The sequence below is a fragment of the Periplaneta americana genome, chromosome 5, assembly GCF_040183065.1.
Source record: "Periplaneta americana isolate PAMFEO1 chromosome 5, P.americana_PAMFEO1_priV1, whole genome shotgun sequence".
NCBI classification, from domain to species: Eukaryota; Metazoa; Arthropoda; class Insecta; order Blattodea; family Blattidae; genus Periplaneta; species Periplaneta americana.
This window is the reverse complement of record NC_091121.1, coordinates 41,035,746-41,050,413: the sequence shown is the minus strand read 5'-3', so window position 1 is coordinate 41,050,413 and position 14,668 is coordinate 41,035,746. Positions and strand designations below refer to the sequence as shown.

General features: G+C 34.8%; 1 protein-coding gene across 6 annotated transcripts in view; it reads right to left on the bottom strand.

Annotated features, from left to right (window-relative positions):
* Nucleotides 1-14,668, bottom strand: part of grh (grainy head) — a 564,970-nt gene that overhangs the window by 86,439 nt on the left and 463,863 nt on the right. For all 6 annotated transcript variants that reach the window (XM_069825497.1, XM_069825500.1, XM_069825496.1 and 3 more), the window contains one exon: nt 119-217. In XM_069825497.1, the coding sequence (XP_069681598.1) occupies nt 119-217 (99 nt within the window). The remainder of the gene's footprint in view (nt 1-118; nt 218-14,668) is intronic.

The following is a 14,668-nucleotide window of genomic DNA, read 5'->3' as shown; positions in this document are numbered from 1 at the left end:
GAGGTTCACTATATTTATAGCAAGATATGCAATACTAGGACGAAGTCTTTACGCATATGTAATAATACTCGTACCTCAATGAAGGTCGAGCACATACAGAACTGAAGATATTTCTTACCTTGTCACAGAACACTTTGATCTGGCAGTAAGCTCTATGGAAAATATTACTATCTCTTGGATCCTCGTATGTGTCTATCTGGAGGTGAAGAGGGAGGCCCTGGAAAGCAAAGAAAAAATTAGTTATTAGTTGATAATCGTAATAAATTTGACTTAACTTTAATTTAAGCTGCTTTGAAACATTAAGTTCCATTACAATGTGACATTAAGTCAGACGATTACTTCCATAATTTTTTGTCATTACTTGAATTCATTCCTTGTTCACTACATTAGTGATAAAAGAAAACGCAACTGATTTGAGATCTAATTAATACTAAATCTTGAGTATAGAAATATTTCTGAGTATGTACAGGTGACTCAAATTCTATGCAATACTTACGTAAATGTAAAATAGTTGGTTGATAATGATGAGTAACTTTTAATGATTTGATCATGAATAATAAAACACACATTCACTTTCACAATATCACGTTTTGCATGACAGTGTTTTCTGCTGTATTTACAGCTATTGCTGTTAGACCTTGAAAGTTAGATTTCCCACAGAGAAACTTGTTGCTATGGAAACCATTCTTCATAACATAAAACTATACTGAAATAGACCCATTACAGTGCACTTATTGTTACTAGATGAACACCTTATGACGTAAAATCTATACATGTCTAAGATAACAAAGACTTCTGAATATTCATACCGTAGGTGAGAGAAAAAATTCAGTAATTAATGTCTTAGACTTGCAAAGAGATGCAAGGTTAGATAATGACAATTCATTATTTAATATACCCTTTAAGCTAAAAAGACTATTGAGGGACGATGAAAAGACAGCATTAAAGCTATAATGGAGCTCTGGTGAAACGAGACTGACAGGGAAAAAATAAAATAACTTGGAGAAAGCTTGCCTCCAGATAGCTTTGTCCGCCACAAATTTCACTGGGCTTGTCAGGCATCGAAATCCGGTCTCCTTTTGTGAAAAGTCATCATCCGCCTGATTTATGGCTTGACTCCAGATAATTTAAAGACATAATTTTTAAGTTGTTATCTTGTTGTGTGGATTAAATGCCCATCGTGAAACGTGCGAGGCAAGCTATAAAACTAAACTTCCAAAGGACTAGTAATAAATAATATATCAGTGGTGTGTAATATACGACCACACCTTCATATTTCTCCAAAAATTCGAAGCAAATAAGACTATAAAACTCACAAAATTTTTATAACTGACCACGTCTGCCGCAAGAAAACCGAGTATCCTAAAAACGCTCTGATATATAACTGCAGTAAAATAAATTATGTCACAGATTTTTAAAGAATTTTTGTGCAAATTTTATTATAGAAGCAGGCCAGGAAGTAAACCTCAGAGAATGAATGTTACCCGACAATGGAACAGCTGCCCTCTGTATATGCGCAGGTGGGTGGGTGGATAGCTGGGGAGATTTTTTTAGAAGATAGAAAAATGGAGGAAAGCTTTGGGACGTGGCGATTTAAAACGTTTTACAAAATTATTTGACAGGACGTACCAAGTTCATTCTCGTAGTTATGATGTACGACACGTTGAATAATGGAACAATGGCGGTTTTTTCCTCTCTTCCTCTTGCATGGTGACCTTCTCCAAGGAGAATAATGCGAATGGGGACAAAATTCCTATGTAGTTCATATGACTTGGCAACAAACATTGTGAGAAACATAAAACTGTCAACTGATTTGTTCAGGTCTCTGGATTTTTAATACGTTCATGTATACAATAACTGTTCCTTACCGCACTGAAAACTGCTTAAACTGTTTTATGTTTTGCCAGCCTTTGATTATTATGACCCCATGTTGGTTTGGGATTTTCCACTGTTAGTGTTAGTGCTAACAATAGAAAGAAATATGTAATCTTTGTATACAAATTCCAAATGATTTACGTATTTTCTTCTTAACACTTACAATAGCGGCGTCAAACAGTATGAACTAAGACACATAGAGGATGTCATATAGTAGATTTGTATACGGTAGATGCTTAAAGCGATTCTGAGAAGTATTGAATTGTAAATCAGTCAATGTATTACAAAAGGTGTGGAATAAATGTCTACTTATTTATAATTCAGTATCAGTGAGCTCTATAAGAAAAGTTAAAATTTTCTTCTGTGGAGTACAACACAGTCCATTGATAGAAAGGATCATCTATTGCATTTTAATCTTAAGGGTATATGTAAGTGAACGACCACAAATATTATCAGAAAATTCAGGCTCTAAATTTCTAAAATTTTATAAGAAAATAAACCCATAATTGAACAAAAATTACAAGGTACCACAACAAGACTTATTAGAACTTAAATATTTAATAAAAGTACAAAAAGGTTACTAATAATATTTTTCAAACCAGTTTTATCAGAGTATGAAAAAACAAAAAAATTCTGCAGTTACATCATTTGGTAACCATAACATCGTTACGGTCTCTCCGACATCTTCAATATTTTCCTGCATGTAATAAACACATATTTCTGAAAAGTAGACTACTCTCAGACATGTAGGGTTATTTATTTTAATACAATTAATTTTTTATTTGTTCTATATAAAATATATTCAAATTTACATAAAGTTTTGTGACCTAATTTTTCTATTTTAAAGAAATGGGCATTATTGTAGTCTACCTTTTGCTTAAATACATGTTAAATCAGTGTACAAAATTTCAGAATTCTATCTCTAATGGTTCTGGAGTTATGAAATACTGTAATATGTGTGAAAATTTTAAAATTTTGAAAATTTAATTTAAAGTAAAAAGTGAATTCTTAAAAATATTATTAGTAAGCTTTTTTATACCTTTATCAGATATTTAAGTTCTAATAAGTCTTGTTGTGGTACCTTGTAATTTTTGTCCAATTGTGAGTTCATTTTCTTATAAAATTTTAGAAATGTAGAGCCTGCATTTTCTGAGAATATTTGTGGTCGTTCACGTACATATACCCTTAATGTTTGGGCAACGGTAAAAAGAAAACAAGCTAGCACTATGTCCTTTGGATACGTTGCGATATAAATTAGAGTTCTTGCGCTCCAGAATTTAGAAACTCCGTTTCAATGGACAAAAACATATCTTATAGTTGCCAAATGAATAAAAACAATACATTAATTCTGTGTTTATATATTTTCCTTGCAGCAGGTCCTCTTAACTGAAGGCAGACAGAATATCAATTGATTTTTTTTAAGTTGCTTGCCCCATTAATTAATCATAAGAGCAATCATTGACACAAAAGGTTCCGAAAACCTTCCAGCATACCGAATTCATTAAACGCCAATCAGAGTGGATAAATGATCGAGCGAAAAATAAGTAATTATTAGCACTAAATGAGACAGACGCATACAAATTATCTACAACGATCTAACAGGACTCTGTGGATGGAATCATAACGATGGTAAAACGGAAACCAAAAACTCTCTCTACATTAAATTTCTCGACTACTTTAATTTCTGTCCTTACCTTCACCCTGCCCGCCAAAGCTGCTGCCGTTATTCGATGCACCAAAGCCTTATTAAAATTCCTTCCACGAATATTCCCCGTCTTTTGTCTACGGAAGCGACCAGAGGCTGAAAGCCTGCCTCTCTCTGCTCTAGTTCTTTAATAAGAAGTTATAAGTATGAGGCATGAACAGGTGTCGAATTACTTCCATCTCCGTCACTGTTTGGCAGATGCAAAGATTTCACTTTCTCATGACATCGAGACACCCAGAAAGTGGCTTTGAGCATATCACTTGCCTCTCTATTTGTGAAGAGCGGTACGGTACAGTATGTCTTAAGGCTGGTTCACAATAAACCGGAAACGAGAATCGGAACGAAAACGAAAACGGTAAAATTGTTAAAATGTGTATATTTAAATCTGAGCATTCACAATTAACGAAAAGCTTGCCGGAGCCCGGGATCGGGAACGGAGAGTTGGCCAAGTTTCAACGTTGGCGTTCACGTTTCCGATCACAGCCCACTAGATTCATTCTATTGCCATCTAAAAGCTATTTTGTCGTCGTATATTTTGTAGCAAGAAGACCGTGACATAATCTATGCATTATTTTGTTCTGTGCTGTGCATCATGGAGCAAGTTTTATTTGATGAGATTCTAATATTGAGTGTTGAGGAAAATCCTCACGTTTACGATAAGCGGCGCGCCTCGTATAAAGATGAGAAAATGAAGGAGAATGCGTGGCTTTCAATAGCTGCGTCTTTGAACACCGATCGTAAGTGAATCATATTTTATTACTGTATTGGTTGTATTACACACTATATATTCATGCTTCAATTCAATAACTACTGTTGTGTTCATTTTTGTTCTATTACAAACGTTTCTTCTCTAATTATTTTACGTTATGGTACACTTAAAATAGGTTGTGATAATAAAGATGCATGGGCATATTTATAGTACTGTACCTAATGGTATGTTTCAGTTGAAATTTCGAAGTTTGTTAACCTGTGTTTATGTTGGCTGCCTGGTACTCATGATAGAACGCCATTGGTCAATTATACACAAATAACATCAGAATGCGTAATATCGACTTTACATATCGTTATTGACCTGCATATCGGTATGCATAGTCGTCTACTTTCTCGGTTTATTGTGAATAAAATTTTTTTTCATATTCACGTCCTCTGCTTCTCGTTTTCATTCTGGTTCTCGTTCCCGGTTTATTGTGAACCAGCCTTAACTCTACGGTACGGATTTTTCACATTTGGTAATTCTGAACCAATATTAGGTTGTGAAACACAAGAAATGCAAGAAGTACTTACTATACGTGACATTAGATATACTCGTTACTTACAAATGACTTTTAGAGAACCCGAAGGTTCATTGCCGCCCTCACGTAAGTCCACAATCGGTCCCTATCCTGAGCAACATTAATCCAGTCCCTAACATCATATCTCACCTCCCTCAAATCCATTTTAATATTATCCTCCCCAAGGGCGCCCGTAGGGTCCAATTCCAGTGGTAGCAAGTTGGTTAAAAAATTAGAGGAAACGAATGGACGAGGAGAGAGAATATTGAACAAAAATGGCCTTTTCTGAAATTTAAATTACCCTGCGCATGCATTCATAGTTTGAAGCAATCGCTTTTGTTAAATTGTTTACTGAGGGTTTGAGAAAACGTGTATCGAACTCATAAAGAAATATAAAACAAAATTCGTAAAAAACAAAAATCCCTTGCTACCACTGGCTACCCCTGCGGGCGCCCTTGATACTGCCATCTACGACTCGTACCCCCCCCCCAAAGGCCTTTTTCCCTCAGGTCTTCCAACTAACACTCTATACGCATTTCTAGATTCATCCATATGTGCTAGATACCCTGCCTATCTCAAACGTCTGGATTTAATGTTCCTAATTATGTTAGGTGAAGAATACAATGCGTGCAGTTCTGCGTTGTGTAACTTTCTCCATTCTCCTGTAACTTCATCCCTCTTGGCCCCCAAAATTTTCCTAAGCACCTTATTCTCAAACATCCTTAACCTCTGTTCCTCTTTCAAAATGAGAGTCCGAGTTTCACAACGATACAGAACAACCGATAATATAACTGTTTTTCAAGTTCTAACTTTCAAATTTTTTTTTTAAAAGCAAACTTGATGACAAAAGATTCTCAACCGAATAATAGTAAGCATTTCCCATATTTATTTTGAGTTTAATTTCCTCTCGAGTGTAATTTATAGCCTATTTCTGGCCTATTTGTGGCCAAGACTCTTGGAGCTCACAACCTCCCTTGCAAAGACCCGTTTTCGCGTACGTTATAAATGTTTGTTCTCTCATCTCTCCCATTGGCATTGTGAAGTTGTCATGATGAATGAATGATTAATTAAATTTTCACATGTTACAATCTGAAGATGTCGGAAGTTCAAGAAAATATTGTAGTTTGAAAAGAATATGAAGATTGAACAGGCATTAATTCCTAATTCCTGGAGTGCCGAAGGAGGAGGAGAAGAAGAAGAAGAAGAAGAAGAAGAAGAAGAAGAAGAAGAAGAAGAAGGAAACTTTATTACGAACACGCTGAAGAAGAAATATGTTTCTGAACGAGCAATAATTATGAATTTGAAGTGATGCACCACGTACCAACCAATGAGAGGCGATCATCTATCATGCTTTATTTAAAGTGGTTACAGGAGATTCACAGCTATACTTCTGAATAAAACTCTTAGGATTCCAATAATGGAAATCAAACGGAGGCGAACAGTTGGTGGATAAGTTCTTTGTGTGATATCAAGATGGAGATATGTTGTGGTTACAATTTTTGTTCTAAGATATAACTTCAACCAACTGTTTTCTCCTACAATAAATACATGTACCTTTTATGCCATACTGTAAATCATACCTAACAATGGATACGTTAAAGAATGGATCATAGCATGCTGTCATGACAACTTAAGTTTATACAAAGAAGTTTCGTATTCGTCATTGTTGCAAAAGATGTTTTCTCTCCATTCAAGTTCCGAGAACGTAAATTACCGTCATGAATGAATCTTAGGACTTACTTTGTTGTTGTTCTTTTTACATTAAATAAATGTTCCGTATTTGCATTTCATATAATATGAAGAAAAACTGGAACAACCAGGCAGTAAAAGAAACAAAAACTATGAGAGAATTTCTGCTGACATATCGGAACCGGAAGTAAAGTTAAAAAAAATATATAGGCCTACGAATGTCTTACTTACATACAATATGGACAGAAGAAATATTTAATTTAGATCCAAATTTTCTTCGGTTCATCAAGGCGGATACATAACGGCTCACATTTCAATAATAATAGTCTTGAAAGACCGGTTTCGGATGCTTGCAATGAACGGCAGGGAGATGAGACAAAGAGTTTACAGGATTCATAGACCATTGGAATGATTTATACCCCATGTTCCTTACGGTGTAATATGTTACTAGAAGGTCTGCTATTCAAATAATATTCACTATCGAGTAATTAAGTAACCTAGCAACGACATGACGGATGGACTTACGTCTACATACTCCGTTGGTGGAACGGTTAGCTACGAACTGGAAGACAGAGGGTTTGAAGCCGGGTAGAGGCTAAAATCATCATTATCATGGTAGACCGGTATGGTCCGTTCCATTCAAATAGGAAACATTTATAATTCATCTTTCCATATTCTTCTTGAGCGTCCCACATTCATGATCCAATCGTAAGAGAGTTTCTGCCATTGTTTCTTATCGTTCCTCTATCCTTTTCATACTAAAACTTTGCAGTTAATCTCTTACCCAGCTGTTCTCCTCAGAAATTTCATTTCGCTGTTTCGATTTTCTCTTCGTCTGCTCTGATCAAAGCCAAGATTTCGCATCCATAAATTAGCACTAAAATCACCGTTACTTTATACAATTTCATCTGTGTGTATTTCCTTGTTTTATTTGTAAGTTTTGTCCTTATTAGGGTGACCAGACGTCCCTCTTTTATCCGAACATGTCCTCCTTTTTAGGTCTTTGTCCGGGGCCCAGGTGGATTAAAAAAAATTAAGAAATGTCCTCCTTTTCGTAACTTGTATGCCTGATATTTTCAAATTACCTGATTTGATGCTTTTTTCAAGTAATTTGCCTGTATGTGGCAGCAGCATCGACGAAATATACTCTTTGCCAACGATCACAACTCTCTTTGCTCCTCCTTCTTATGATCGTTGCTCAGAGGTAGCTAGTAAATCGAGAAATCGAGGTGCGAATGTAAATCTAATTAGATGTTTTCTGTCCTTTTTAATAATTATAGGCCTAGTTTCCTTGACTTTCATATGTAGCTACGTTATTGTAAAATCATTATTATTAAGTTTTTCATAATTACTTTGTAATAAAATAGATACTAACATACTTTTAAACATGATATAAGCCTTAAGGCCTGTAACACAATATACCGAGAACTATACTATGTAAAGTTTTTGGGTTTGATATGCGCTGATAGAAATAAAGTTACATAAATTTAAACATCTGACTTTCTATTAATTGTTCAATTTCATTCAACTAATATACATTTTATAGGCTACAATTAGGTTAGGTTACCTGTGGGAGCGGGAAACATAGGTGGTGGAGTAGCTATGTTTTAACAAAATCGCTAGGAGACCAATGTCAGCCAAGCCTTATTTGGAGCGTTACTCCATGCTAAAGGGAAGCATTTTCCATAGCTCGACAAACGCATTACATATTTCTCGCTGTAGTGTGTTACGGGCTTAAATCTGTACTGTAAATATTTTGTAATAAAATAGATATTGACATAATTTAAAGTATAATATAGGCCTAAACCTAAATCTAAGTACACATTTTCTGTCGTCTTTTTTTCGAACAATGTCCTCCTTTTTGAAGCTTTGTGTCGTCTTTTTTTTATCGAAGAGAATCTGGACATCCTAGTCCTTATGGTGCCGTACATAAGTTTGAATTTATTATCTTATTTTGTAGATCGTTCTCTTGGTTATATGATACGTCACAACCTATGTGATTAAAGTTGGCTAGACTTACTTATTCTATTATCTTGCTGTTAATAACAATCTTTTATCTAGCAGGTAATTTTCTTTTAAAAGATTTTATAATGGAGATTTCTAAGCTATTTTAAAATTGTGTTGTAGAGCATCTGGGTGATCATTTTTGTAGGTTATTCTCTTTATCATCTCATAGGACTTAATAATCGGTAAACACCACCGTATTTAAAAGCATATTCCTCAAGTAAAATTAATAGCTGCATCAATGTATATAGCCTACTCAAAAGAGAGTCTCCTTGTTTGGTACATTCAAAGACAGAGATACACTCTAAATATAATCAATGTAGCATATCTGCCGTTCGTACGACAGCATTCATTTGAATGTATAAATGTTTTCAATTTACGTCTGATACAACAAATTCCACAATTTGGGACATCTGGCCGAAATCTACGGCTGACCATTAGGATCCAGAATACAAAGCAGAGTTTAAATTAAAAATACAATATGATTGCGGAGAGAATACGAAACAATGATACATTTAAAAATAAAGTACAATTTGATTTCGGAGAAACATGAGATGAAAATACATTGAAGAGTAATGAAATGAAGTTAAAAAAAATTACATAGTATTATACAAGTGATTGTGTAAAATGGATAATGAATCTCTCAATACCATTAGACAAATTTTGTTAATGTCCTCATTAGAAAATTTAAGAGAAAGGAGAATGGTTTTGGTTAACTTAAATGAAGTTCCTCTAGCGCCAAAAAGAAGTTCTTTCACTTCCCATGTATTAATATTCATTTTGTATCTCTCACTGAAGTGAGGAATACATGGGTTGTAAATAGACTTCTTTTCATCGTTAACGTTATTGGCTTGTTGATCATCCTTCTCAAAACGGACAATGGGGTCAAGAATGAGGCTTCTTTGATTCCGGCGATTGATGGCTATAATGTCTGCCATAATAAGGGATTGCAGTAACTGCAGACTAGTAAAAATGTAATGGTAATTCTTAGAAACAAATACAGCCTACTTTTATCTTTTCCAATTGACAGGGAATACATGACAAAAGCAAGCAATATATCTCAAATAAAAATGATTATAAAAGTGAATCGTAAATATAGCACGGAAGAATTTAAAAAGTTGCTAATGAGATGCATTTCAAGTATGGACTAACACTGTGGTCAACTGATTTCGACATGGACTATACAATCTGCGCGTCGGATGCATTAAGACAGTCTGCATGTTGTACCGTCAGCTATTTTAGAATCAAGTAGGCGGGTATTTATTTACGCATTACACGCGCCGTAAAATTTATTTTCTAAAACGGAACAAGACAGAAAAATAACAGTGACACATTACAAACAAGTGCTTTAGTTATGTAGTCTAACATTATATACTAGAAAGTCTTTCTTCTTTTGTAAAAAAAATAATGGTTAACATTCCAAACTTATCTCTAGATTTGTTTTTTTTTATTAAGAACAGGATTGAAATCAGAGCCCTCATTACAAAGACTGACTGACTGACTGTGTTGCAGCACGTCTCTGCAAAGGATTCTTCGTATTGGATTTCATAACTTCTTTAATTTCTTCATGCAAATAATCCCAGCAGACAGATACTGTGAGAAATGTATCAGAAATCAAAGGACATTTTGAAATAAAAGAAATAGGAGTGGAATAATCTGGCTATTAATCCTGCATGCTTATATGGAGTCCATAAATTATAAATTGGCCTAACTTTAAGGTTGCTGGTAGGGAGATACAAAAGTTAATGTAAAATATGAAAACAAAAGTTAATGTAAAATATGAAAACAAAAGAATTTCGTACAAAAGTTTAGAATATAGAGAGGCTAACGAATATGTAGATAAAATGCATGCAAAAAAGATTTATTCGATACAAGACACATAAAAAAAACATGTAGGCCCTATTTCAACAGAAATCTCGCAATGTACTTTTTTTTACAACGTCTGAATTATACACGTTGTGTACTAAGAAGGAAATAAGAAGTAACAAATTAATGTAAGAGTGGTATTATGTACATGAAAATAAATGTAAGAATGCAATTAAGAAACGAGAGTAAAAATAAGCTTATCGCATAGGGACATTTATTAAACCCTATAATGAGAAGCACGACGTCGAAGTGAAATTGCGATAACGTGTTATGTGTACGGAAAACAAGATTTGAAATATAGGCCATGATTCTGACTCGTAATTATTTTATTCTTTATATAGTAAACTTGCATTAGTGAGTCATTTTTGCGACTATAAATTTGAGAAAAGACACTTTAGAAATTTGTCATCTCCATCTTATCTTTGATCGTGGTGTACGCAAGGACCAAAATGCAGCTTTGATGCCGCACCAAGACCACAAACGCGGCTTTGACTCCAGTATGAAGTATAAGTGTTTATCCATTGCATATAATATTTGAGTGGTAGATCGACTTTGTATTGCCTCCACGATATGAGAGTCGCATAATGTATTCGTTTATTATTAGATCGAGGAAAACTCTATGCTCTTAGAATATTACATACTTCCACAGTGAATGTGAAAAACTTGATAGAAAATATAGTCACGTGGCATAGATAGATAGATAGATAGATAGATAGATAGATAGATAGACAGACAGACAGACAGACAGACAGACAGACAGACAGACAGACAGACAGACAGACAGACAGACAGACAGACAGACAGACAGACAGACAGACAGACAGACAGACAGACAGACAGACAGATAGATAGATAGATAGATAGATAGATAGATAGATAGATAGATAGATAGATAGATAGATAGATAGATAGATAGATAGATAGATAGATAGATAGATAGATAGATAGATAGATAGATAGATAGATCTGGTTTCTGGCAGTCAATTCTTGTGGAGTATTATATCGTTGAAAGAAGCTTCATTCCTGTGATATATTGTGACGATTCTCTATCGAAGACAACCCAGCAAACTATAGCGTTAATTTTCAAGCATTCTCTCTCTAAGCAAGATTAGAAGGTCCAACTTTACTGTGGTTCCCTTGCAACATCAAAACTGTTCTTTGGTATAGAACAACTAACGACAGAGGACACTAGATTTGGTGATTGCATAAGAGCGGTTGGATCAAAATAAAATGACCGTCGAAAACATTACCATTTATAGACGGAACTTTTGTTGCAAAAATGTCATTAGAATTCATAGTGCTGTTGCTAAATTTGTTGTAAACAAGCCTTCTGAATGAACCATTCAATTAGAAACAGGTTACTGAGCTATGTTAATTGCATGAAAATCAATTCAATGTAACAAATAAGCACATGGACACGGACAAAGGTTTATTTATATCCCATAATAACACACGAAGCAGAAAAAGAATTACGTATAAGCCATAACGCGGCAAATGACATTCAAACCTCGTCTTATAACACAGAGCTAATAATAAAAAAAATAGCCTTTCTCCCGTGTTTAAAAAGTTTCACTTTTTACGATCGATCAAGTTTAATTAGGTGGCAGTCTGGTTGCTTGGTTACGGTGTTAGATGCGGCAAAGATAACAAGCTCTTGGAAAATGCCATGTGAACATCGGGGTGACAGCGGCCAGATGAAGCTGTTCATCTGAGACTTGGTTCGAGCGGATTATTTTCTTTGGACATAAAAATATCAATTTCTGCCAAGAAACCTGAACCATAAAGACTGACTTCCGTACTGCTGGCTCGTCACATTGTCAGAAACATCTTAACTCACAGAGCAGGTGGTGCTGGCTTTCTTCCTGTTCCAAGTGCTTTATAACCAAAATATATTTTTTTTTTGTAAAACAATAGTAGTCATTAGTGTGACTTCGAACCCGGGCCACCTGGTTTCGCGGCCAGACGCGCTGACCGTTACTCCACAGGTGTGGACACTAACTAACCAACGAACCAACCAACCAACATAGTAATTATTTTGCTTTGAATTTACGTTTCTTAGTAGAGTTTTTACTTATTTTAGAAATTAATAACTGTAAAATGATATAAAACTAACTAACTAACTGACTGAATGACTAACTAACCAACCAATCATAGTAATTATTTTGCTTTGTATTTACATTTCTTAGTAGAGTTGTTACTCATTTTAGAAACTATAACTATAAAATAATATAACAATTATTATTTCTTTTATTTGAATTGCTCTTAATTACCTATTTTCGGAAACACTACGGGCTACATATTGTGGTGTACATCCTCTTATTTTCCAACTTCTGTTCCTATTTAGTCCGACACTGGCATTTGCGACCATATCAGATAATGATATGTGAAACGTATAAAAAATGTTTGAAATTCAGACACAGTTTTCAAGTACCTACAGGAAGGTCTCTGCTAGTAAAATTACTCAGCTGCAAGCAAACGATCTGTACAGATTTTGTTACTTCGATGTGTTGGTAGTTATGTTTTAACCCGTAATTACATCAGCTCGAGGATATGAGTACAGAATTCAGCAATGTGTCTTTATGTACGGGCGAATGTTGTAGAACACTTATTATCTAAACTCATATTTTGGCTGCGGCCAATCTGTTACATTTAAATAAGGCTGTACCAAACAGCAAAATTGCATTATTAAGTCATGTTAAGAGACAGAACTTTCATGTCACGGATATAACACATTACGCATTACTTCCTTCAACATAGGAAATGACAGAGCGACCTGTAATTTAAGCAGTGTCATGTAACGCACAAAATACTTAATTGTGTAATGATCTACAAGTCGCCTATTTCCATGGTAGCAAATAACAATAATTTTATTAACTCAATTCCTCACATTACGAAAAGGATAAACAACTGTCAATTATTTCCGCTTTCCTCGTTAGAACCCCAATTTCGAAACCAGGTTAGCTTTAATGTATCTGTAGCTGGTAGGAACGGCGTTGGGAGAGGATTTCTCCGAATATGCTCCTTTATCTTCCAATATTCCATCAATTTTTCATTTATATACAAATTATTTTGGATGATGGTCTCCTTTATAAGTCTCTTATGCTTTGTTGATTACATCTAGCGGAAAATTTAAAGAAATAGTTATCACAAATAATTGTTATTAGATTTATTGTATTTGTCTTTTTTATTTTTTAATAACGAGGTCATACTAAGAAATTGGGTTTTTGTTTTAATAGATGTTTACGATTTATGATCTAGTTTATCTGATGATTCCTGGGATAATAGCATAGTTCTATACTGGGTGAACCGTAAGTAATGCCATTAAATTCAGGGGATTATTTTTTAGATACTTCAAACAAAAATGTTTAATGCAAATCAAGATTTCAGGTATAACTCCCTGTAAAGTTGATTTGAATAATTTCGAGGGAAAAATTGTTCCGGAGCCGGGTATCGAACCCGGGACCTTTGGTTTAACGTACCAACGCTCTACCACTGAGCTACTCGGGAACTCTAACCGACACCGATCCAATTTTTCCCTCTATATCCACAGACCTCAAAGTGGGCTGACAACCGTCAAGCAACCAACTTCGAGTGCACACTAACTCCGTGTGACTTAAATTGTGGCTTTCTGTTAACGAACAGTGACGTGTATTATGCAAATCAAGATTTCAGGTATAATTCCCTGTAAAGTTGATTTGAATAATTTTTCCCTCGAAATTATTCAAATCAACTTTACAGGGAGTTATACCTGAAATCTTGATTTGCATAATACACGTCACTGTTCGTTAACAGAAAGCCACAATTTAAGTCACACGGAGTTAGTGTGCACTCGAAGTTGGTTGCTTGACGGTTGTCAGCCCACTTTGAGGTCTGTGGATATAGAGGGAAAAATTGGATCGGTGTCGGTTAGAGTTCCCGAGTAGCTCAGTGGTAGAGCGTTGGTACGTTAAACCAAAGGTCCCGGGTTCGATACCCGGCTCCGGAACAATTTTTCCCTCGAAATTATTCAAAAATGTTTAATACACGTTTGTTCTTTTTTGCTTCCTTTGCGAAAAAAAAATTTCATATGAAACATTTTGTAGCGTAATTTCAAAGGCATATTGGTTCCGTTAAGTTCAATGTTAATTGAAAAATGAGTTCTATTCAGTCAATACTTAACACAAACACAATAAAACATGTTATATAACATTACACAGATTTTAAAAACAAACGTTTTCGCCAATTTTGATTGGCATCTTCAGGTCGTGTAGGTCGAATG